The sequence below is a fragment of the Choloepus didactylus genome, chromosome 2 (assembly GCF_015220235.1).
Source record: "Choloepus didactylus isolate mChoDid1 chromosome 2, mChoDid1.pri, whole genome shotgun sequence".
Classification (NCBI taxonomy): Eukaryota; Metazoa; Chordata; class Mammalia; order Pilosa; family Megalonychidae; genus Choloepus; species Choloepus didactylus.
This window is the reverse complement of record NC_051308.1, coordinates 56,155,591-56,178,749: the sequence shown is the minus strand read 5'-3', so window position 1 is coordinate 56,178,749 and position 23,159 is coordinate 56,155,591. Positions and strand designations below refer to the sequence as shown.

Genomic DNA, 23,159 nt, shown 5'->3' with positions numbered 1-23,159 from the left:
GCATCAAGTATTGGTGAGGATGTGGAGCAACTGGATCTTTCATACATTAATCGTGGGGCAGCCAAATAGTACAGTGACTTCGAAAAACTGGGAGTTCTCATAAAGTTAGACATTCACTTATGTAATGACCCAACAATTTCACTCCTAGGTTTATTCAAAAGAAATGAAAACTTATGTCCACACAAACACTTACACAGAAATGTTCATAGCAGCTTTATTCACAACAGTCAGAGACTGTAAGCAAACCAAAAGTCCATCAACTAATGAATGAATAAAAAAATTGTGGTATATTCATATATTGGGATGCTACTCAACAATAAAAAGTATGACCTGCTGATCCACTCAACAGCATAAATGAATCTTAAAGACATTATACTAAATAAGATAAACCAGAACATAAAAGAGTATATACTGTATGATTACATTTTTATGAAACTCTAGAAAAGGTAACATGATGATAAAAAGCAGATCGGTAACTGCCAAGAGCTGGAGGTCCAGGAGGGGACTGACTACAAAGAGGCACAAGGAAACTTCTGGGGGTGATAGAAATGTTCCACATTTTCGTTGTGATGGTGTTTACAATGACCGTATAGTTTATCAAAACTCATTGAATTGTATACTTAAAATTGGTGAATTTCATTGGATATAAATTATACTTCAGTAATCTGATTTTTAAAAGTCCTAAACCATTTAGTAAAATTGTATGTGAATGATATTCACTGCCCTAATGAAGAAGTGCCTTTCATAACCCTGATCAAGTTCCCGTGAACCTCATGTTGTCAATTGAAAAATAGGTAATGAAGACATTACATCAACTGCTTTAAAACCGTAGGTTTAAAGTCATTGCTAGTAACGCTGGTTGTCAAAAACGTCTCAAATACTATAAATAAAAACAATGTATATATTGAAGATAGGCCTTTTCACACTTTTAATTGCTTCTATGACACATACGAATTAATTAATTAATTAATTGGGAGGAAAAGAATCCTGTTGTCCTTTGGAAGAAGGAAGCTATGGAAATTGTCACTTGAGGTAAAGAAAAGTGTACTGTGCACTTAAGACATGCTGGTCACTGTGGTGAGGATCCTTCCGTCAGAGGTCACAGACTACAGGAAGAAACAGAAATGCAAACTACAGTTAATTCGATGTGATATCAACAGTGATAGAAAGGTGTACAGGGTGCTGTAATGCTGAAAACAAGATAATAAACTGCAGATGGAGATATCTAGTCATCATCAGGAAAGCCTTCAGAGGGGAGATGAAACCTGATGAAGGAAGGTAAATAATCCCAACAGACTCTGTGGGGTCTATGCCAAGTGGAAGGGATAAGAAGGGGCATTGGCTTCACTGTAACTTGTCATCCATTGGATACAACTTGGGAATTAATTGCCAGAACATGCACCTGCTGCCACCTTCAACTTCCCAGTAGGAGTTTTCTGCTGTAATTCAATCTTCCTCTAAAAACTTCCCTCAGGCAATACTGGCTTACTCTATCCCCCACCTCCCACCCAGGACAATCAAGTTGGTGGCTTTCTACAGGCTATCCTGGAGAAGGGGCTCTGTTCAGAGATATGTCCAGAAAACGTGGTAAACAAAAGTTAAAAAACAAAACAAGGTTAAATTCAGGGGAGGCGGGGCAAGATGGCAGACTGGTGAGCTGTATGTTTTAGTTACTCCTCCAGGAAAGTAGGTAAAAAGCCAGGAACTGCGTGGACTGGACACCACAGAGCAATCTGTCTTTGGGCATACTTCATACAACACTCGTGAAAACGTGGAACTGCTGAGATCAGCGAAATCTGTAAGTTTTTGCGACCAGGGGACCCGCGCCCCTCCCTGCCAGGCTCAGTCCCGGGGGAGGAGGGGCTGTCAGCTCCAGGAAGGAGAAGGGAGAATTGCAGTGGCTGCTCTCATCGGAAACTCATTCTACTGATTCAAACTCCAACCATAGATAGACTGAGGCCAGACACCAGAGACTCTGAGAGCAGCCAGCCCAGCAGAGAGGAGACGGGCATAGAAGGAAAACAACACGAGAAGCTCCAAAGTAAAAGCAGAGGATTTTTGGAGTTCTGGTGAACACAGAAAGGGGAAGGGCGGAGATCAGGCCTTGAGGCGCATATGCAAATCCCGAAGCAAGGCTGATCTCTCTGCCCAGGGCACCTTTCCTTAATGGCCCTGGTTGCTTTGTCTATTAGCATTTCAATAACCCATTAGATCTCTGAGGAGGGCCATTTTTTTTTTTTTTTTTTAAATCCTTTTTGCTTTTTCTAAAACAATTACTCTAAGAAGCTCAATACAGAAAGCTTCAAAGAATTGAAATTTGGGCACGTCAAGTCAAGAGCAGAAATAAGAGAGCTCTGAGACAAAAGGCAATAATCCAGTGGCTGAGAAAATTCACTAAACAACACAACTTCCCAAGATAAGGGGGGTGTCCGCTCACAGCCACCATCCTGGTGGACAGGAAAAACTCCTGCCCATCGCCAGCCCCATAGCCCAGAGCTGCCCCAGACAACCCAGTGTGACGGAAGTGCTTCAAATAACAGGCACACACCACAAAACTGGGCGTGGACATTAGCCTTCCCTGCAACCTCAGCTGAATGTCCCAGAGCTGGGAAGGGGGAGCAGTGTGAATTAACAGAGCCCCATTCAGCCATCATTTGAGCAGACTGGGAGCCTCCCAACACAGCCCAGCAGCCCAGAACTGCCCTGGGGGGACGGCACTCACCTGTGACATAGCACAGTCATCCCTCAACAGAGGACCCGGGGTGCACAGCCTGGAAGAGGGGCCCACTTGCAAGTCTCAGGAGCCATACGCCAATACCAAAGACTTGTGGGTCAGTGGCAGAGACAAACTGTGGCAGGACTGAACTGAAGGATTAGACTATTGCAGTAGCTTTAAAACTCTAGGATCATCAGGGAGATTTGATTGTTAGGGCCACCCCCCCTCCCCGACTGCCCAGAAACACGCCCCACATACAGGGCAGGCAACACCAACTACACACGCAAGCTTGGGACACCAATTGGGCCCCACAAGACTCACTCCCCCACTCACCAAAAAGGCTAAGCAGGGGAGATCTGGCTTGTGGAGAACAGGTGGCTCGTGGACGCCACCTGCTGGTTAGTTAGAGAAAGTGTACTCCACGAAGCTGTAGATCTGATAAATTAGAGATAAGGACTTCAACTGGTCTACAAACCCTAAAAGAACCCTATCAAGGACAGCAAATGCCACGAGGCCAAAAACAACAGAAAATTATAAAGCATATGAAAAAACCAGACGATATGGATAACCCAAGCCCAAGCACCCAAATCAAAAGACCAGAAGAGACACACCTAGAGCAGCTACTCAAAGAACTAAAGATGAACAATGAGACCCTAGTACGGGATATGAAGGAAATCAAGAAGACCCTAGAAGACCATAAAGAAGACATTGCAAGACTAAATAAAAAAATGGATGATCTTATGGAAATTAAAGAAACTGTTGACCAAATTAAAAAGATTCTGGACACTCATAGTACAAGACTAGAGGAAGTTGAACAACGAATCAGTGACCTGGAAGATGACAGAATGGAAAATGAAAGCATAAAAGAAAGAATGGGGAAAAAAATTGAAAAACTCGAAATGGACCTCAGGGATATGATAGATAATATGAAGCGTCCGAATATAAGACTCATTGGTGTCCCAGAAGGGGAAGAAAAGGGTAAAGGTCTAGGAAGAGTATTCAAAGAAATTGTTGGGGAAAACTTCCCAAATCTTCTAAACAACATAAATACACAAATCATAAATGCTCAGCGAACTCCAAATAGAATAAATCCAAAAAAACCCACTCCGAGACATATACTGATCACACTGTCAAACATAGAAGAGAAGGAGCAAGTTCTGAAAGCAGCAAGAGAAAAGCAATTCACCACATACAAAGGAAACAGCATAAGACTAAGTAGTGACTACTCAGCAGCCACCATGGAGGCGAGAAGGCAATGGCACGATATATTTAAAATTCTGAGAGAGAGGAATTTCCAGCCAAGAATACTTTATCCAGCAAAGCTCTCCTTCAAATTTGAGGGAGAGCTTAAATTTTTCACAGACAAAGAAATGCTGAGAGAATTTGCTAACAAGAGACCTGCCCTACTGGAGATACTAAAGGGAGCCCTACAGACAGAGAAACAAAGACAGGACAGAGAGACTTGGAGAAAGGTTCAGTACTAAAGAGATTCGGTATGGGTACAATAAAGGATATTAATAGAGAGAGGGAAAAATATGGCAAACATAATCCAAAGGATAAGATGGCCGATTCAAGAAATGCCTTCACGGTTTTAACGTTGAATGTAAATGGATTAAACTCCCCAATTAAAAGATATAGATTCGCAGAATGGATCAAAAAAAATGAACCATCAATATGTTGCATACAAGAGACTCATCTTAGACACGGGGACACAAAGAAATTGAAAGTGAAAGGATGGAAAAAAATATTTCATGCAAGCTACAGCCAAAAGAAAGCAGGTGTAGCAATATTAATCTCAGATAAAATAGACTTCAAATGCAGGGATGTTTTGAGAGACAAAGAAGGCCACTACATACTAATAAAAGGGGCAATTCAGCAAGAAGAAATAACAATCGTAAATGTCTATGCACCCAATCAAGGTGCCACAAAATACATGAGAGAAACATTGGCAAAACTAAAGGAAGCAATTGATGTTTCCACAATAATTGTGGGAGACTTCAACACATCACTCTCTCCTATAGATAGATCAACCAGACAGAAGACCAATAAGGAAATTGAAAACCTAAACAATCTGATAAATGAATTAGATTTAACAGACATCTACAGGACATTACATCCCAAATCACCAGGATACACATACTTTTCTAGTGCTCACGGAACTTTCTCCAGAATAGATCATATGCTGGGACATAAAACAAGCCTCAATAAATTTAAAAAGATTGAAATTATTCAAAGCACATTCTCTGACCACAATGGAATACAATTAGAAGTCAATAACCATCAGAGACTTAGAAAATTCACAAATACCTGGAGGTTAAACAACACACTCCTAAACAATCAGTGGGTTAAAGAAGAAATAGCAAGAGAAATTGCTAAATATATAGAGACGAATGAAAATGAGAACACAACATACCAAAACCTATGGGATGCAGCAAAAGCAGTGCTAAGGGGGAAATTTATAGCACTAAACGCATATATTAAAAAGGAAGAAAGAGCCAAAATCAAAGAACTAATGGATCAACTGAAGAAGCTAGAAAATGAACAGCAAACCAATCCTAAACCAAGTAGAAGAAAAGAAATAACAAGGATTAAAGCAGAAATAAATGACATAGAGAACAAAAAAACAATAGAAAGGATAAATATCACCAAAAGTTGGTTCTTTGAGAAGATCAACAAGATTGACAAGCCCCTAGCTAGACTGACAAAATCAAAAAGAGAGAAGACCCATATAAACAAAATAATGAATGAAAAAGGTGACATAACTGCAGATCCTGAAGAAATTAAAAAAATTATAAGAGGATATTATGAACAACTGTATGGCAACAAACTGGATAATGTAGAAGAAATGGACAATTTCCTGGAAACATATGAACAACCTAGACTGACCAGAGAAGAAATAGAAGACCTCAACCAACCCATCACAAGCAAAGAGATCCAATCAGTCATCAAAAATCTTCCCACAAATAAATGCCCAGGGCCAGATGGCTTCACAGGGGAATTCTACCAAACTTTCCAGAAAGAACTGACACCAATCTTACTCAAACTCTTTCAAAACATTGAAAAAAATGGAACACTACCTAACTCATTTTATGAAGCTAACATCAATCTAATACCAAAACCAGGCAAAGATGCTACAAAAAAGGAAAACTACCGGCCAATCTCCCTAATGAATATAGATGCAAAAATCCTCAACAAAATACTTGCAAATCGAATCCAAAGACACATTAAAAAAATCATACACCATGACCAAGTGGGGTTCATTCCAGGCATGCAAGGATGGTTCAACATCAGAAAAACAATCAATGTATTACAACACATTAAAAACTCGAAAGGGAAAAATCAATTGATCATCTCAATAGATGCTGAAAAAGCATTTGACAAAATCCAACATCCCTTTTTGATAAAAACACTTCAAAAGGTAGGAATTGAAGGAAACTTCCTCAACATGATAAAGAGCATATATGAAAAACCCACAGCCAGCATAGTACTCAATGGTGAGAGACTGAAAGCCTTCCCTCTAAGATCAGGAACAAGACAAGGATGCCCGCTGTCACCACTGTTATTCAACATTGTGCTGGAAGTGCTAGCCAGGGCAATCCGGCAAGACAAAGAAATAAAAGGCATCCAAATTGGAAAAGAAGAAGTAAAACTGTCATTGTTTGCAGATGATATGATCTTATATCTAGAAAACCCTGAGAAATCAACGATACACCTACTAGAGCTAATAAACAAATTTAGCAAAGTAGCGGGATACAAGATTAATGCACATAAGTCAGTAATGTTTCTATATGCTAGAAATGAACAAACTGAAGAGACACTCAAGAAAAAGATACCATTTTCAATAGCAACTAAAAAAATCAAGTACCTAGGAATCAACTTAACCAAAGATGTAAAAGACCTATACAAAGAAAACTACATAACTCTACTAAAAGAAATAGAAGGGGACCTTAAAAGATGGAAAAATATTCCATGTTCATGGATAGGAAGGCTAAATGTCATTAAGATGTCAATTCTACCCAAACTCATCTACAGATTCAATGCAATCCCAATCAAAATTCCAACAACCTACTTTGCAGACTTGGAAAAGCTAGTTATCAAATTTATTTGGAAAGGGAAGATGCCTCGAATTGCTAAAGACACTCTAAAAAAGAAAAACGAAGTGGGAGGACTTACACTCCCTGACTTTGAAGCTTATTATAAAGCCACAGTTGCCAAGACAGCATGGTACTGGCACAAAGATAGACATATAGATCAATGGAATCGAATTGAGAATTCAGAGATAGACCCTCAGATCTATGGCCGACTGATCTTTGATAAGGCCCCCAAAGTCACCGAACTGAGCCATAATGGTCTTTTCAACAAATGGGGCTGGGAGAGTTGGATATCCATATCCAAAAGAATGAAAGAGGACCCCTACCTCACCCCCTACACAAAAATTAACTCAAAATGGACCAAAGATCTCAATATAAAAGAAAGTACCATAAAACTCCTAGAAGATAATGTAGGAAAACATCTTCAAGACCTTGTATTAGGAGGCCACTTCCTAGACTTTACACCCAAAGCACAAGCAACAAAAGAGAAAATAGATAAATGGGAACTCCTCAAGCTTAGAAGTTTCTGCACCTCAAAGGAATTTCTCAAAAAGGTAAAGAGGCAGCCAACTCAATGGGAAAAAATTTTTGGAAACCATGTATCTGACAAAAGACTGATATCTTGCATATACAAAGAAATCCTACAACTCAATGACAATAGTACAGACAGCCCAATTATAAAATGGGCAAAAGATATGAAAAGACAGTTCTCTGAAGAGGAAATACAAATGGCCAAGAAACACATGAAAAAATGTTCAGCTTCACTAGCTATTAGAGAGATGCAAATTAAGACCACAATGAGATACCATCTAACACCGGTTAGAATGGCTGCCATTAAACAAACAGGAAACTACAAATGCTGGAGGGGATGTGGAGAAATTGGAACTCTTATTCATTGTTGGTGGGACTGTATAATGGTTCAGCCACTCTGGAAGTCAGTCTGGCAGTTCCTTAGAAAACTAGATATAGAGCTACCATTCGATCCAGCGATTGCACTCCTCGGTATATACCCGGAAGATCGGAAAGCAGTGACACGAACAGATATCTGCACGCCAATGTTCATAGCAGCATTATTCACAATTGCCAAGAGATGGAAACAACCCAAATGTCCTTCAACAGATGAGTGGATAAATAAAATGTGGTATATACACACGATGGAATACTACGCGGCAGTAAGAAGGAACGATCTGGTGAAACATATGACAACATGGATGAACCTTGAAGACATAATGCTGAGCGAAATAAGCCAGGCACAAAAAGAGAAATATTATATGCTACCACTAATGTGAACTTTGAAAAATGTAAAACAAATGGTTTATAATGTAGAATGTAGGGGAACTAGCAGTAGAGAGCAATTAAGGAAGGGGGAACAATAATCCAGGAAGAACAGATAAGCTATTTAACGTTCTGGGGATGCCCAGAAATGACTATGGTCTGTTAATTTCTGATGGTTGTAGTAGGAACAAGTTCACTGAAATGTTGCTATATTATGTAACTTTCTTGGGGTAAAGTAGGAACATGTTGGAAGTTAAGCAGTTATCTTAGGTTAGTTGTCTTTTTCTTACTCCCTTGCTATGGTCTCTTTGAAATGCTCTTTTATTGTATGTTTGTTTTCTTTTTAACTTTTTTTTTCATACAGGTGATTTGAAAAAAGAAGGGAAAGTTAAAAAAAAAAAAAAAAAAAAAAAAAAAAAGAAAAAATACAAACAAGGGGAAAAAAAAAAAAAAAAAAAGATGTAGTGCCCCCTTGAGGAGCCTGAGGAGAATGCAGGGGTATTCGCCTACCCCACCTCCATGGTTGCTAACATGACCACAGACATAGGGGACTGGTGGTTTGATGGGTTGAGCCCTCTACCATAAGTTTTACCCTTGGGAAGACGGTTGCTGCAAAGGAGAGGCTAGGCCTCCCTGTATTTGTGCCTAAGAGTCTCCTCCTGAATGCCTCTTTGTTGCTCAGATGTGGCCCTCTCTCTCTGGCTAAGCCAACTTGAAAGGTGAAATCACTGCCCTCCCCCCTACGTGGGATCAGACACCCAGGGAAGTGAATCTCCCTGGCAACGTGGAATATGACTCCCAGGGAGGAATGTAGACCTGGCACCGTGGGACGGAGAACATCTTCTTGACCAAAAGGGGGATGTGAAAGGAAATGAAATAAGCTTCAGTGGCAGAAAGATTCCAAAAGGAGCCGAGAGGTCACTCTGGTGGGCACTCTTATGCACACTTTAGACAACCCTTTTTAGGTTCTAAAGAATTGGGGTAGCTGGTGGTGGATACCTGAAACTATCAAACTACAACCCAGAACCCATGAATCTCGAAGACAGTTGTATAAAAATGTAGCTTATGAGGGGTGACAATGGGATTGGGAAAGCCATAAGGACCAAACACCACTTTGTCTAGTTTATGGATGGATGTGTAGAAAAGTAGGGGAAGGAAACAAACAGACAAAGGTACCCAGTGTTCTTTTTTACTTCAATTGCTCTTTTTCACTCTAATTATTATTCTTGTTATTTTTGTGTGTGTGCTAATGAAGGTGTCAGGGATTGATTTAGGTGATGAATGTACAACTATGTAATGGTACTGTAAACAATCGAAAGTACAATTTGTTTTGTATGACTGCGTGGTATGTGAATATATCTCAATAAAATGATGATTTAAAAAAAAAAAAAAAAAAAAAAAAAAAAAAAAAAAAACAAAACAGAACTTCCTATGTAAATTCCTGGAGGTACAAAAAAGAAACCCCTGTCCCAAACCGTTCCTACTCAATCAAATCAAGTAGAAACAAAAGAAGGAAAAACACCACAATAATACAGTTGAAAGTTGCCTCAGTCCTTGCAGGCACAGGGAAATTAGATGTAAAAACACAATGGCCTTCTATTTTGCACACCTGGAAGTAGCCCAGCAGCAAACCCTCACACAGGGTTGTTGATTTCAGCTTATTTGGAGCCAATAACAATCTATCAAAGACCAGTCCTAGATATCTACCTGGCCTTGGCTACTAGCTCTACAAAGGAAGTGGGCAACACTAGCATGAAACCCCAGCCCAAGAGTTCTTAAGGCTTTTGTCCTCCCTCCTGGCCAGTCACATGCACAGCTCTCTCATCAGACACAGTGATTCTCCATGCCAGTGGCAATGTGGCACTCTCTCCCTCTTCCCAGTGACAAAGACTGACTGCCCTGATGCAGAGGAATGCGGTAGAAAAACTGAATGCCAAGCAAATGGTTAATGAGATAAAAACTCTAACTGGAAAACTCCTAATACCCACAACCCAACATCCTTGCATCAGTCTCTTAGTAGATCTTAGGAAGAATCAGTTCACATGTTTATGTTCAAATACAAATCTTGGTTCTCCCATAAGGAATGCTCCCCAATTCTGGGTAATTACCACAAAAAGGTAGAGTCACAACGGATTAGGCAGGCCTGGAATGGGCAGGGCAGTTTTCCACCTTGCTTAGAGAGGGAATGACCTCCCAGGGAGCAATAGCCTTTGGATTAGTGATAACAGGCCCTCACACATGGCAAGGAACGCCATCTGGTGGAATCATCAGAGGATCTAGAGACACTCAAAGGCAATCTTTTGCCAAAAAAGGGTAGAACTTAAATCCCTGGTGTGGGGGGAAAGAGTACTTTCATACTGTTACACAGCATATTAATTCTGGAATAGAAAGATCTCAGCTGATTTACTCATATACTAAATTCACATTATTAGCGCGTACCTTATTAGTGATGCTCAAATTAACTGCTGTCGTATCCCTAGCCAAATTGAAATTTGTGCTTACATTCTATAAATTTATAGCTTACTTGTAGCTTCTCTCTAAGGACCTTTCAGTTCTATGATTTTACATCATCTATAATTGCGGCACACTTGTTTCTGATCAGACATGGCTGTGTTGATAAAATTAAAAAAAAAAAGCTATATGGGAAGTGACCTTAAGAAAGTTAACTCATTCAACATATGTTTATTGACTAATGAGCTGGGCACAGTTCTAGGCTCTGGACTCATATAGTACACAAGACACGCAAGTGCCCTGCTCTCATAGAGCTTACAGGCTAGTGACGATGGGGGCAGACAAGAAGTAAAATGTTAACACGAAGAGGTTGAGAGTGAATATAATTTGAAAGGTAACGTGAGAGGGAAAGGAGGAGTTCGGGGATCATTAAATAGAGTGGTCAGAGAAGACCTCTTGGAGGGGACATCTGAGATCCAAAAAGGAGTTATTCTTCTCATGATGAAATTTGTTTTTAAAGACTATTCCAGAACATGTATCCAGATGAGTCTTTTTCAAAACTCTTGGGAAATACTATATGACCCACTGATCTCATTTCTTGGTATATACCCCAAAAACTTGAAAGCACAGACTCAGATAACTGTACACCAATGTTCATGGCAGTATTGTTCACAACAGTGCAAAGATGGAAGCAACCCAAGTATCCATCAACAGATGAATAGATAAACAATATGTGGTAAATACACACAATGGACTATTATTCAGCCAGAAAAAGGAACAAAGTTCTGATACATGCAACAACATAGGTGAACCATGAATACATAATGTTCAGAGATTTAAAAATGCTCCATCATCATTTGTAACAAATGGTCCACACCAATGCAAGGTGTTGGTAGTGGGTATATATGGGAATCCTGTATTTTATGCATGATTGTTCTATAAACCTATAACTTCTCTAGTAAAGGGGGAAAAATTAAATAAAAAGAATACAATATTGTATGATCTCACATGAAATAAATGGAATATACAAATTCTTAGAGACAGAAGATTACAGGGTATCGGGGTGAGGCGGGAAATGGGGAGTTATGTTTAATGGATAGAGTTTTTGCTTGGGGTGATGAAAAAGTTTTGGTAATACATGGCAGTGATAACAGCACAACATTGTAAATGTAATTAACACTACTGATCTGTATACTTGAAAGTGGTTAAAATGGGAAATGTTATGTTGAATATTCATGTTATCACAATAAAAATTAAAACAAAACCAAAAACAACGTCTTCCGGCATTCAGAGCCAATGTATAAAGCTCATTAAGAAAAGTGGGCATTACTCAAAGAAGCATTATCCAGCTTAATTACCTCTTTCCTTGACCCTGAACATCACTGGAATGTTCTTGAAAATCATTCCATTCTCAAAGTGTAAATATTTACCCAATATTTTGGTAGGAAAATGTGCAGTAAGCTCTGAAGAGAGTTATGAACTTGAAAGTTCATAACTTTCTTCTTCTTGATGGATAGCACCTCTAATGGACACACATCTCTGGCAATCGTGCTTTTCTTTAGCTATGAAGGTTCTCATCCTTATTCTAGGTTCTCATCCTTCTATAAAACAGCAGGGAAAATGAAAAATCCAGTAAACAAAGAAGGAAAGAAACTGGAAGAGGACAGTACTGAGATGAAAGGAAGTGTAAGACATTAAAATGAACAAAATCTGAAAAACGGCTTCAAAGGTTCTTACAGTATAGTTCAGCTTTCTAGACCTTATGGCAAATAGACTCTCAGTGTCATTAGATCTCTAGGGTATCCTCCTTATGGGTCAAGCAACCCACTTTTCACAAACCCATATTTCCATTTTTCCCTGGTGAGATTAAGGAGTCTGTCAGTGGTAAAACCTTGCTGAGACTCAAATTATTTACATAGTAATACACGTTCCCTTCTCTCCCACCCCAACGTGCTCTCTATTCCAGGTGTGGAATTTCTCTTTTAACTTCCCTGATGTCAAACCTGCCACTGAAACTTGTTAGTTGAAAGCATTATCAGTATTGCTCAATGAATCCTCAAAGTGAGCAGGGTTAGAAGAGATCTATTTATCCTAAGTATTATAACTCGTTAAAGATCTCAGTAACATGCTGAATTTGCATTTTAGAGTCAAAACTGACCATTAGTTCTCTGGAGCAAATCCAGGGAGGAAAAGGCTGGTTTATTTCAAATTGACCATGAAGCACTCAACTAAGTCCATAAAGAATCCTAGTTACTGATGTGAAAAGATTCCAAATAGCTAACATATGTAGCATCATCAGTTAAATGAAAAAATATCAAAACATCTTTGACACATAGAAAGAACTGTCAGCTCAAAAAAAAAAATTTTTTTTTAAAGGCACTCTGGGCAGCATTATTTATTTTTTAGAATGCACCAAGAATACTCTTATATATCTCTATTAGATATTTTTACAAATGACATTTATTTCATGGGAAAAAAATGATGTTCTATTTTTATTCAACAAAGATAGAGAGCGCCCAAAAGAAATCTCTAAATGAGAATATGCCCAAGACCACCAAATCCCCAAATCTATGTGTAACTATCAAGATTTCTGAAGTCAGCCATCTTTTTTTTGTTTTAAACTTTCTACTGAAATAGACAAGAAAACAGGGTAGGCAGAGCAATAAATGTGGCTTGATGTGAAGATTATTTATATGTATCTTCCTAGGTTAAAACAGCCAAAAATGCTTAAATTGACTTCATATTGGTAATAAAAGTGTAATCTGGGACTATCAACTCAACATGTACTAAACATTAATTATCTGCAACTAAATGTTAGTTTCTTTCTTTCCTTTCAGTTCAGAAATAGACCTTTAAGTAACTTTCTTCATTAGCTGAGAAGATTCAAATGCATGAATTAAGAATGTTACTGTTATTACTCCCAACCTACTAACAGGCTTGCTATAACCCAAATGCTTTTTTCTTCAGGGTAAAAAGTTTGTTTTTACAACCTTTACTTCTGAGGTTGCCATCGTATTATTCAATATTGTAAATAAGAGAACATCATGATTCATAACACCATGGTTACCCTGAATAATAATGCATACAATAGAGAAGCAGATTTTCCAGCTACTTGGGGGAAACACTATGTTAAGTCTAGTAGATAAGTTTTACTTAATTCTGCAAACATTGTTTATTTTACTGTTTTCTTCACAGCAGAAGTGAAAGGCTGAGGCCAATTTTAGAATTTAAACCCCCAGTCTCTTAGAAAGGCCTTTCATACTCTAAGAACTAAATTCTCCTATTACTTAAATGTGGTTTGCAATCAATATTCATCCTTACAATTCCTCCCCTTCATTACCTGAGGTGCAATTTACTGGCCATCTAACCTTTCTAAAGCACACAAACTTGTCCAGCACGTCTAAGTTTATAGTGCTTCTACAAAAATACCTGATTTAATCCTGAAAATCCTGCTCAGTAATTCCAAATCCAATGTGAAAGACTATGAAGCCTATAATATACACATAAAGTTGAACCAAAATAGCATGTACCATTCAATAACTGCAAATATATTTATTACAATTTACAGATTGGTTAAACAGTTTTATACACAAATATGATTTTAGCTATAAAATCCCAACTGGTTACATTTAAATCACTGTATCTGTAGAAGCCAATTTAGAAGTCTTCCAGTCCCCCAATTTCACCTTCTTTAAATTATAAAAAAATAAAATCTGATAGTTTTGATTTTAAGTTAAAGATGAAGGGGTGCTGTTTTCACATTTCAACATTCAGAAATGGAAATTTTACCTGTCTGTACAAAGTCTTTCACATGCTACATTGACACTTAAAGCACCATTACAAGAATTTAAATTGCAAAATGTTCAATCAAAACCTCCTAGGATTTTGTTTTTAAGGTTGTGGGGATCTAACTTTGTTCTAACTAGGATTAGGTTGAAACTGACAATTCTTGTTTTTCTCTTTCGGTTCAACTTAAAAATGGTCCCTCCTGTCTTTCTCATCACCATCTGTCAACTTCTTTTTAAAGGAGGGTAATATATGGGAGAATTCTCAACCAAGCTTTTTTTCATGAGGTTTGAATCCCATGGCAATAATTTTCCAAAATCCAATGACTGTAAAGATGCCCCATTATTTTCAAATATGCAGAGGGGCTAGATTTCAGAAACAGAAAACATGACCTAAGTCTCTGAAATAAAATAGTATGCTCAGTCTGGTCTTAAAAGAATGACCATACATTTTTAAAAAGCTTTTTTCAAGGCAAGTGATACCTACTTTCCAGTTGACATAGACAGTGTTTGAAACTAGCCTGTTTTCACGGTATTATACCAGACTCTGTGAAACCATTTCCTAGCCTGGAGGTGTGCAAAATTAGTAGAATAAGGGCTCTGCAAAAATCTGACCAATTTTTGTGGTGTTGCACTCTCAGTGTGTGTTTGTATGAATATATATATTAACACTGGAGGCGGTTCTTAGAGCAAATCAGCTAGAAATAAAATAATGACCAGGTAGATTATAAACTGAGGTAGTAACCCTGCAAGCACTTCTGATGAAAAATTCATTCTCTTACTGAAATAAGTTCAATATTAAGAGGTCATTTATTCTACTCATGTCTTCCATTACCTGTGACAGGAGGTACATGGAGGAAAAATAATTCCATTAAAGACTTGGATAATATTCCTTCAATCTAACATGCACACCATGTAGAGCTAAACAAATTAACCAAGCACAACCAATCACTGCAAAGCCTTCGACTCAAAAGTAAACTTTGGACTAAAGATAATAAGACTTATAGCTGTTAAATCTATAGTTCTATTCTTTCCTGAAAGGAGTCTGGCCCCATCATTACATCTCCCATGATTAAGATAGTGAAACACAACAAACTTGAATAGTGTCTGATGTCTGTATTTTACATTTCAAACTGGAAAATTCAGAACAGCCCATTTTCAAATTTACAGTGTCACCCTGACAGGTTTTAAAAGTGACAGTGCTGAGGCATGATATTGGTTTAACACTGGTCTTCTGTTGCGAGCTTATACAACAAAACCAAATTGCTCAGAAATGTCTCCAATCTTCTCTCTAGGAAAATTCTAGGATTTTAAATTTAAAAAACAAATTCCTATGATGCAATTATTACTTTCTGGAGTCTTTTATAACTTCTACTTGTTGAAAGATACAGATAACCACCGTCAACTGAGAACTACAATGACATATACTGAACCCTCCCCAAAGAGCTGTCTGCACAGAAATTAAATATATTAGATGTTAAAATTTGGCAATATGCAGCTTTCCCAAAATAGTAAAGAGTACAGCACAAATAGGTTTTGTGACAGACCTTGGAAATATCTTAGGTAGAACTTAACTTAGAAATCCACCAAACATTTTCAACCAAAGTTACTTAAAAAAAAAAAAAAAAAAAGGGACATATGATAATGTATTTTAAGTTGGTAGCATATACAAGATTATTTTCTTAGCCTTAAGGTAGAAGGGACAAATTACTGAAATAAAAAATACAGAGAAAAAATAAAAACCAATTAATTTTCTAAATGTTGGAGGTGGGTTAGGGAGAAAAACCCCAAAGTTTTTAGACAGGTATACATAATTTAAGTTAGAAATGAAAATGGGCTCTGAACCCTATAAATATTGTTTCCCAAGAAAATAAGATTTGAAAGTGCAACATTAAAACTTAAAAGGTCCCCTTTTCATCTCAGCAAGCAAATGGCATTCAACAAACACACCCAACTAAACCATAAAAGAAACGCCTTCAAAAAAGGAAGGACTAGAAATAATCACATCATCTCATCCTTCATTATCAGGGCTAGGCTTCAAACCCGGTTAATTCTGAGTGGGACACGTTGCAAAAAAAAATATTAATCTAGGTTAATGGATCCAAGATGCATTTCCTCTAAAGAAAAATGTCAAAGGGCAGCTGCCAATTTTTGTTTTTAAAAGAAACCTCTCAAGTGAGAGGTAGCATATGCTAGGGCTAGAGGCTGTCAAATCATTTTAACATTGCTCAAAAGCATTAAGTCCTTTGAAGGATGTTTCCTGGAGTCTATTAAACATTCTTTCTCTATGCTCAAATGTCAAGCAATATCCAATAGCATCTTCTGTTTCTTGAATTCGTTTCTGGAACCTGCAACCATCCCGTGCAAATTCTTCCCAGGGTCCTTTGCGATCCTCATCACCACTTATATAATACTCAGTAACTTCTTCAAGAAAGGTTACCTATAAAGACAAAGACTAATTTAATACCTTTAGGATCTCATAATCAGCACTGAGGTCAGTAATTCTTTATGCTACTAATTCTTTCCGAATATCAAATATTTTACAGGAATACTTGGTTCCAACCATAACAACAGTAAAAATAAGAAAAAGTTCTGACCTGATGACATTTTAACAAAACAGTAGGCAAATGCCACCTGAATTTCTTTCATTCATTCATATATATTCTTCCTCCTTGGCTTTTGGTGTTACTGAAATGAATCCAGATGGGGAACTGAAATTCCTGCTATTATTAATCCTGCTTTTTTATTATTCCTTAGGGAAATACAGTTCTGTGATGCTCCAAAATGATAAATGTTTCTAAACAAAATATTCAGAAAGTAACTACTGTGTCCCTGGAAATTAATGCTTTATAAGAGCACAAAGGCTTTACCAGTATTTTCACTGATTTTTCTATTCTTCCTTTTTCCTTTCTTTAAAAAAGTTCACTTTTCAGTGCTTTCCAATTTCTGGATCATGACCATGTGTAGTTGTTTTGTATGATTGGTTTTGTGATCAGAATATAGAAGAAAAATTTACTTGATAAAGGGCAGCAAAATTTATAGCTTTAAGGATGTGTCACATTAACAGACTTTGTAGTTAAGACAAAAACTCTGTCTTCCCATTCAATATGCTAGCACTATATATATACATGAAATTGTAAATATTTTAATATACAGTATGACACAGAATGAGTGACAGTCTCTTTCAACCCTTTATTTCTTATACAGAAGTTTCCTTCTAAGATACCAAACTCCAAAGATTACATTCTTGCTTTAAAGTCTGTTCAATAGTTACATCAGCTAATCCCACTGTGGCCTATACTACTTTCATTCCCTTTACATCAGGCCAAGGAATGCCCCCGAGGACAATTAGTAGGTATGTAACACCTTACCAGATATTGCATTCTAGTCATTACATATGCATAGTATCACTAAGATTAATAATAATAATAATAAACACTTACATAGTGTTTACAATACGCCAGACTCTTCAAAGCACTTTGTAATTTTTTTTATCTCATTTTATCCTCCACTGACCCTATGAGGTATGGACTATTGGTAACCCCACTGTACAGATAAGGAAGCACAGGGACAGAATTCACTGACTTGTTTCTGCGTGGTATAATCAGCATTCAAACACTGAGTCTGGCTCCACAAGCTGCACCTTATTATACCATAACTCAAAAGTATTTTAAACTACTGGATCTCAAAGCCTTGTTCTAGGAACTAGGCATTACCCACTATTCCCATATACCTAAAGAATGGCAAGTAGTGAAAGGCAGACACATAATTTCACCTTATGATAGACTTAGTCTTTTATAAGTTTTGCTTCTAGTTAATACTCAAGTCTCAAGTCGGCTTCACTCACCACCTTTTTACTCATTAAGAAAGCAAAGCGAGACATGAGAATTACTGTCTCTGAACAATAAGAGAAACCATTTAAAGGCAAGGCAAGGAATTACAAGTTTTACTTAGTCATCTCAAATTTTGCAATAGATATTTTCATTTCCATCAGATAAATGTGAAACTCCAGACCACAAGGGCTCAAGTAACTTCCCAGGCTGGCTGTCTCCCCAAGTCTCTTGGCCTAAGAGATACTAGGTCTCCAGATACCAAGTGCTCCTTCTATTCCCCCACTTTTCTCCTTCCCTATTTACTCTAAATAGGTTATTTTGTCAGGAGCCCCTTAAAAGGTTAGAGAAAAGCTCTTTTATCATTGCATTTACGGAGGTATGAACTAAAATTAAATTTTATTTAACACGACTTATCTGCTTTTACGGGTAAGACAGGAGATTGCCATCATTTAGAAAGATTTTATACCTGAGGAACAGTTTCAAAGAATTAAACCAGTCATTTGGAACCAACAGATTATGGTACTGTACACTTGAAATCCCCTTATGTTGCAGAATATGAAGTCAATAATAACTCACCCACTCCTTTTTCTTTCCAAGTAAGGGTAAAGGTCACTAAAGAAAATTTCCCTCTACAGTAAAAGATATCCTTTTATATTTTAGGGGATTTTTTTTCAATTAATAACTTTAGCTGAATAAATAATAGAGAAAAATGATGCAATTCAAAAGACTTCCAAAAGAAGATTAACCTGACAATGTGCTGAAAGAATACAATGCACCATTAAGATTTAAGGCTAAAGCCTGGGAATAAGAAGCAACTATTCAAGATAAACCAAATAAGTGACCATCACTGTTTACATATGATTACTAACCTGTAGATGGCCAATAAGAACTCAGTACTGCATTCTTAAGAAGAGGTAATATCATTTTCCCTGAATTGTTTCTGACTGTCAATCAAAACCATGTCATGTCAAAAAGTTCCCAATACTGAAATTATTAGTTTTCCTTTTATAGCAAACAGCCAGATAAATCTGATTTGCTACTTGGTACCATCATCGTTCTGGGTTCAAATGGACATAAGTAAAGACTGCTAGCATATAAGTAAAATATTAAGTGTCTGCACATGACATACCAGATTAAAACCATTTTAAAACTCTATGGCTACAACAGGATCTTCCCAATCTCTGGAAAAATTAAACCAACACACAAGGATTTAACTTTTCTGTTCTCTAAAAAAGACTGAAAAGTTGAAGCCTGTAGGGAAACTGCCCAGAGCTGCCAGCCCAAAAGGAAAAAGCACCTCCCTGCTAACATCTACACACTGGCATCTTCATGACCATCCTCTTTGTGAGAAAAAAAAAAGGGGGGGGGGGGGTTTGCACACTTCTCAATCCAAGTATATGAGTTTAGAAGTCTTCTTCAAAAATATGCACTACTATACCTCAAAAAAAAGTCGTGCTGCTATATTTAGCCATATCAAAACAGAACAAAGTATCAAGAATGCTAAAGGAAACAAACCTTCTTCCTTTTGATATGCACATGCCTTTCTCCAGAAAGAACTCCACACTGTACCAAGTCTGGACATTCACTTTCTTGGCTCCCAAACAGTCGTACCTTACAAGAAAGTAAAGCTTGACACTCAGAAACAGCCACAATAGATTCAAGCGGTCTCTCTGAGTCACGATGGCCTTTCCAATTTTTCCCTGATGTTTGAAAAGGAGCCTTAAAATTTAAAAGGTTGTAGGGATCATTGGAATTACAGAAAGAGTTCCACAGTTTGAGATTCTCTGCTTCATCTGCACTAGACACCCAGTCATCTTCCTCTCCAGAAGTATGGTCAGAGGACTCAGGAAGGCTTCCAGTCTGGAGAGAATTCTCTAGATCAGACTTGTCAGACAAATCCTTCTCTGACTCAGAAGGGTCTCCAAGAACAAGCCTGGCAGCAGTCTGAATTGTTGCTGTAAAATTTTGGGGGTTATAAGGATCTACACTGTAGAAAGAGTTCCAAAGGTGGAGCCCTTCAGAGTCTTGTTCAAAGTCTGATTCTGAAAGTGAGCTTTCACTATCAAAACCATCATCCTCAGCTTCTTCATCCCAATCATCACCTTCAGAATCAGAACTTGTTTCCAGGTCGCTGGATGCACCTCCCAAAATGTAATCTATCAGTTTGTTACTACAACCTGGTCTGGCAGAAATGGGAAAGTCTTCTTCTATGTCTGAGTACTCCACTACACTTATTTGGTCCTGTCCAGGCTCTCTTGCCACAGATACCTCACAAGATGGAAAGCTTTCCAAAGGGTCCTGTTTTTCCAAAGTAAATGGAACCTCTTTAGTCAACAACTGCATTTTTTCTTCCTGAGCAGTTCCAGGAATGGCTCCGGCAGAGTGAACAAACTGTGCTGGGTTATCTCTGCAATGTTTCAGGTCAAGCCGTAGGAGGTTGTATTCCTCCTCCAGACTGTGGTAGCCATGATCTTGGTCAGGAGTGGGTAACGCTTGCCCCTTGTTAGCCTGCTGAAGGAATTCCAGCCGTTTCATGCGAAGATGGTGGATTTCTGGCAGGCCTTCTCTAGAAAGAGGTGGACATGCCTGCCAGGAGGCTCGAGTGACCTCTGTACTTAGTGGCTGGGGATGACAATGGTCATCGGTCAGATTGCCGCTATCTGGGGTTAGTGTCTGGATATCGACTAGCTCGCCCCTTCCAAAGCTGTTCTTATAGCTGAGCTCTACCGAGGGAAGGCAGTCCAGATAGGAGGTGTTCACCAAACAGGAGACAACGTTGAAATTGCTTAAGGGCTGAATGGCTAGAGACCCTGAGGGCGAAGAGCCAAGTTCCCGGTCGGAGAACAGACCAGTTTGAAGGCTAGGGGGCAACAGCTCCACTCCCCACATCTGTTGCTTTAAAAGAAAGGCGTGGGCTGCGGGGTCCAAAACACTTCCCTCGGCTTTAAGTTCCAATTCTAGATCTGGGGACGAGCACTGCCAGAGGATCCCCTCCTCTAGCCAATCAAGGGGCCTGGCAGTGGAGTCGTCGGAGGGGTCGAGTCCCAGCGAGCTCACCGACTTCTGCGCTGTGGAGGTGGCTGGCTCCCTCCGTCCCCTCAGGGCTCTCAGGGCGCTGTAGCCTCCTGCAAAATCTAGCCATCTGGTGGGAATCATCCCACCGAAAACCTGGCTCCAAATCAGCAGCTTCTGAAGCAAGGTGGGAAGAGGCGCGAAGAGCTGGGAAAGCAGCTTCATCCAGTAGCTGGTCCGAACCTCGGGCTGGGGGGAGGAAGCCAGGTGAGGGTTCCCGCAGTTTTCTGGGGCAGCAGGTGTTGGGAAATTGGAAGAAGAGCCTGGTCGTGATCGCCGAGGGAAAAGGAAGGACAATCGGAACCCGGAGCCCGCCGGTGGGGCAGACCGTTTCCGCGAACCCTCTGCTCTCGGCTCCATCTCCTTTTTTTTTTTTTTGGCAATCTCTCAGGTACCGGAGTTCAGCCGCTGGAGGTCGGACGAGATTCGAAAGCGGCCTAAACAGTCTCGGCCTTGCCTAGCGGCGGAATCGGTGCTCCAGGCCGATCCCCGGGCCAATACAGGAGCCCCAGAGGAAAACGGGTTCGGCAGCAAGCGGCAGACCAAAGTCCGGAACGAGAAGCGCAGAACGCGGCAGCTGAGGCGAAATCCATCCTAGCAGAGGAGGTGTCCTAATCCACTTGAGGTCTCACCACCATAGATAGAAGGCCTCCCGCTGCGGCGGCGACTTTCCACAAGAGACGAACTGTTAAAATGCCCCTTCGCAGCGCGACAACTGAAGGCTCGGGTAAGCAAGCGGACACGGGTGGAAGCAAAGCCCAAAATGGCCGCAGGTCGGGCGCTGAGGCAGGACACTCCCGGGCAACCGGATGAGACGAAGGAAGGACGGGGTGGGTAACTACGCCACTAACCCGGGGCCCTCGAACGTCACTTGCCCGGCATCGGTGGGCGGGTCTTTTCGTCCATTTCCGCGTTGCTGCTGATTGGTCGCACCCTATTTCCCTGTCGGCTTCCTTAATCTCGGTAGACCCAGCTCCAACGCCGGAGGTTGCATCAGCCGGGCCTGTTTTACGCATGCGCAGTTGTTTCTCTGGTCTCCTAGGAGATCGCCCCAGTCACCCTCCCTGCTAAAGGGAAGCGAGGTGGGGTGCATTTCAAGATTAGCGCAGAATTCCGTGGAGCCCATTTAATGACCAATTACGCTTTTAATGGCCTTATCTTAGACGTGCATATATCGGGGTTCCAGTATTAATGCTGAGATCTTAGTATATAGGAGTTGGGCATTGAGACTTAATCTGACGTAGGAGTGAAAAAATACTTAAGTGAAGAAGGAATCATTCTTATGCATTCCTGCCCCGACGGCGTTAGGGTTTCTAAAGCACTAATGTTGCCTGGGATTCTAGCTTTGGGGTCCTCCAGCAGCCAACTCACATCCCCACGGAAATACGAACTCGCGTCTCCCGGGTTGTCTCTCCCTATTAAGTTACTTACTCTCTTTCATTGTGGGGCTAACTGAAGTCACAGAGGAGGGAAGAAACTTAGTCCCCAGAACTGTTTACTCTCTTTTATGCTTCCCAGAAGGCAATATTTTCAATTCATATTTCCTGAGCTCCCAGAACTACAGGGTAGTACACCCAAAGAAGGAAGCACAGATGATTATCCTTTGAAAATTTTTTGGCTGGTGGTTTAAATTGCTGTCTTTCTCTCTTGTGAGTTTGCTCTTAGTTCTTTACCTTATTTCTCCTAAAACTTTTTAATCAATACCCCTGAAGCCAAGTATTACAGAGGGAGGGTAGCAGTTGTGATCACTAGGGACAGTAGAAAGATCTTTTGGGAACCAGGAGGAGGTCAGCTGCTCCTACTTTATTAGGCCTGTTCTGAACAATGGCTCTTTCTAGGAAACTAAGAGGTCCTCCATTTCTGTTGTTTACCCCCTATTATCTATAGCTACTCTCAAATCTGTCACTGACTGACATCACATGCCCCTGAAAAAAAT

At 39.5% G+C, this 23,159-nt stretch overlaps 2 protein-coding genes across 2 annotated transcripts in view; both read right to left on the bottom strand.

The window, feature by feature from the left end:
• Nucleotides 1-201: 201 nt before the first annotated feature.
• PIK3C2B (phosphatidylinositol-4-phosphate 3-kinase catalytic subunit type 2 beta) overlaps nt 202-23,159 on the bottom strand; it is a 97,756-nt gene continuing 74,798 nt past the window's right edge. Inside the window, exon 34 of the mRNA XM_037824972.1 lies at nt 202-1,106. Coding sequence (XP_037680900.1) covers nt 1,100-1,106 — 7 coding nt within the window. The 3' untranslated portion in view covers nt 202-1,099. The remainder of the gene's footprint in view (nt 1,107-23,159) is intronic.
• PPP1R15B (protein phosphatase 1 regulatory subunit 15B) lies at nt 14,061-22,114 on the bottom strand. Its single transcript, XM_037824975.1, has 2 exons — nt 19,667-22,114; nt 14,061-16,758 (listed from the first exon to the last, which is right to left on the bottom strand). Exons 1-2 carry the CDS (start codon nt 21,581-21,583, stop codon nt 16,537-16,539), a joined length of 2,139 nt encoding a protein of 712 aa, XP_037680903.1. The 5' UTR covers nt 21,584-22,114; the 3' UTR covers nt 14,061-16,536.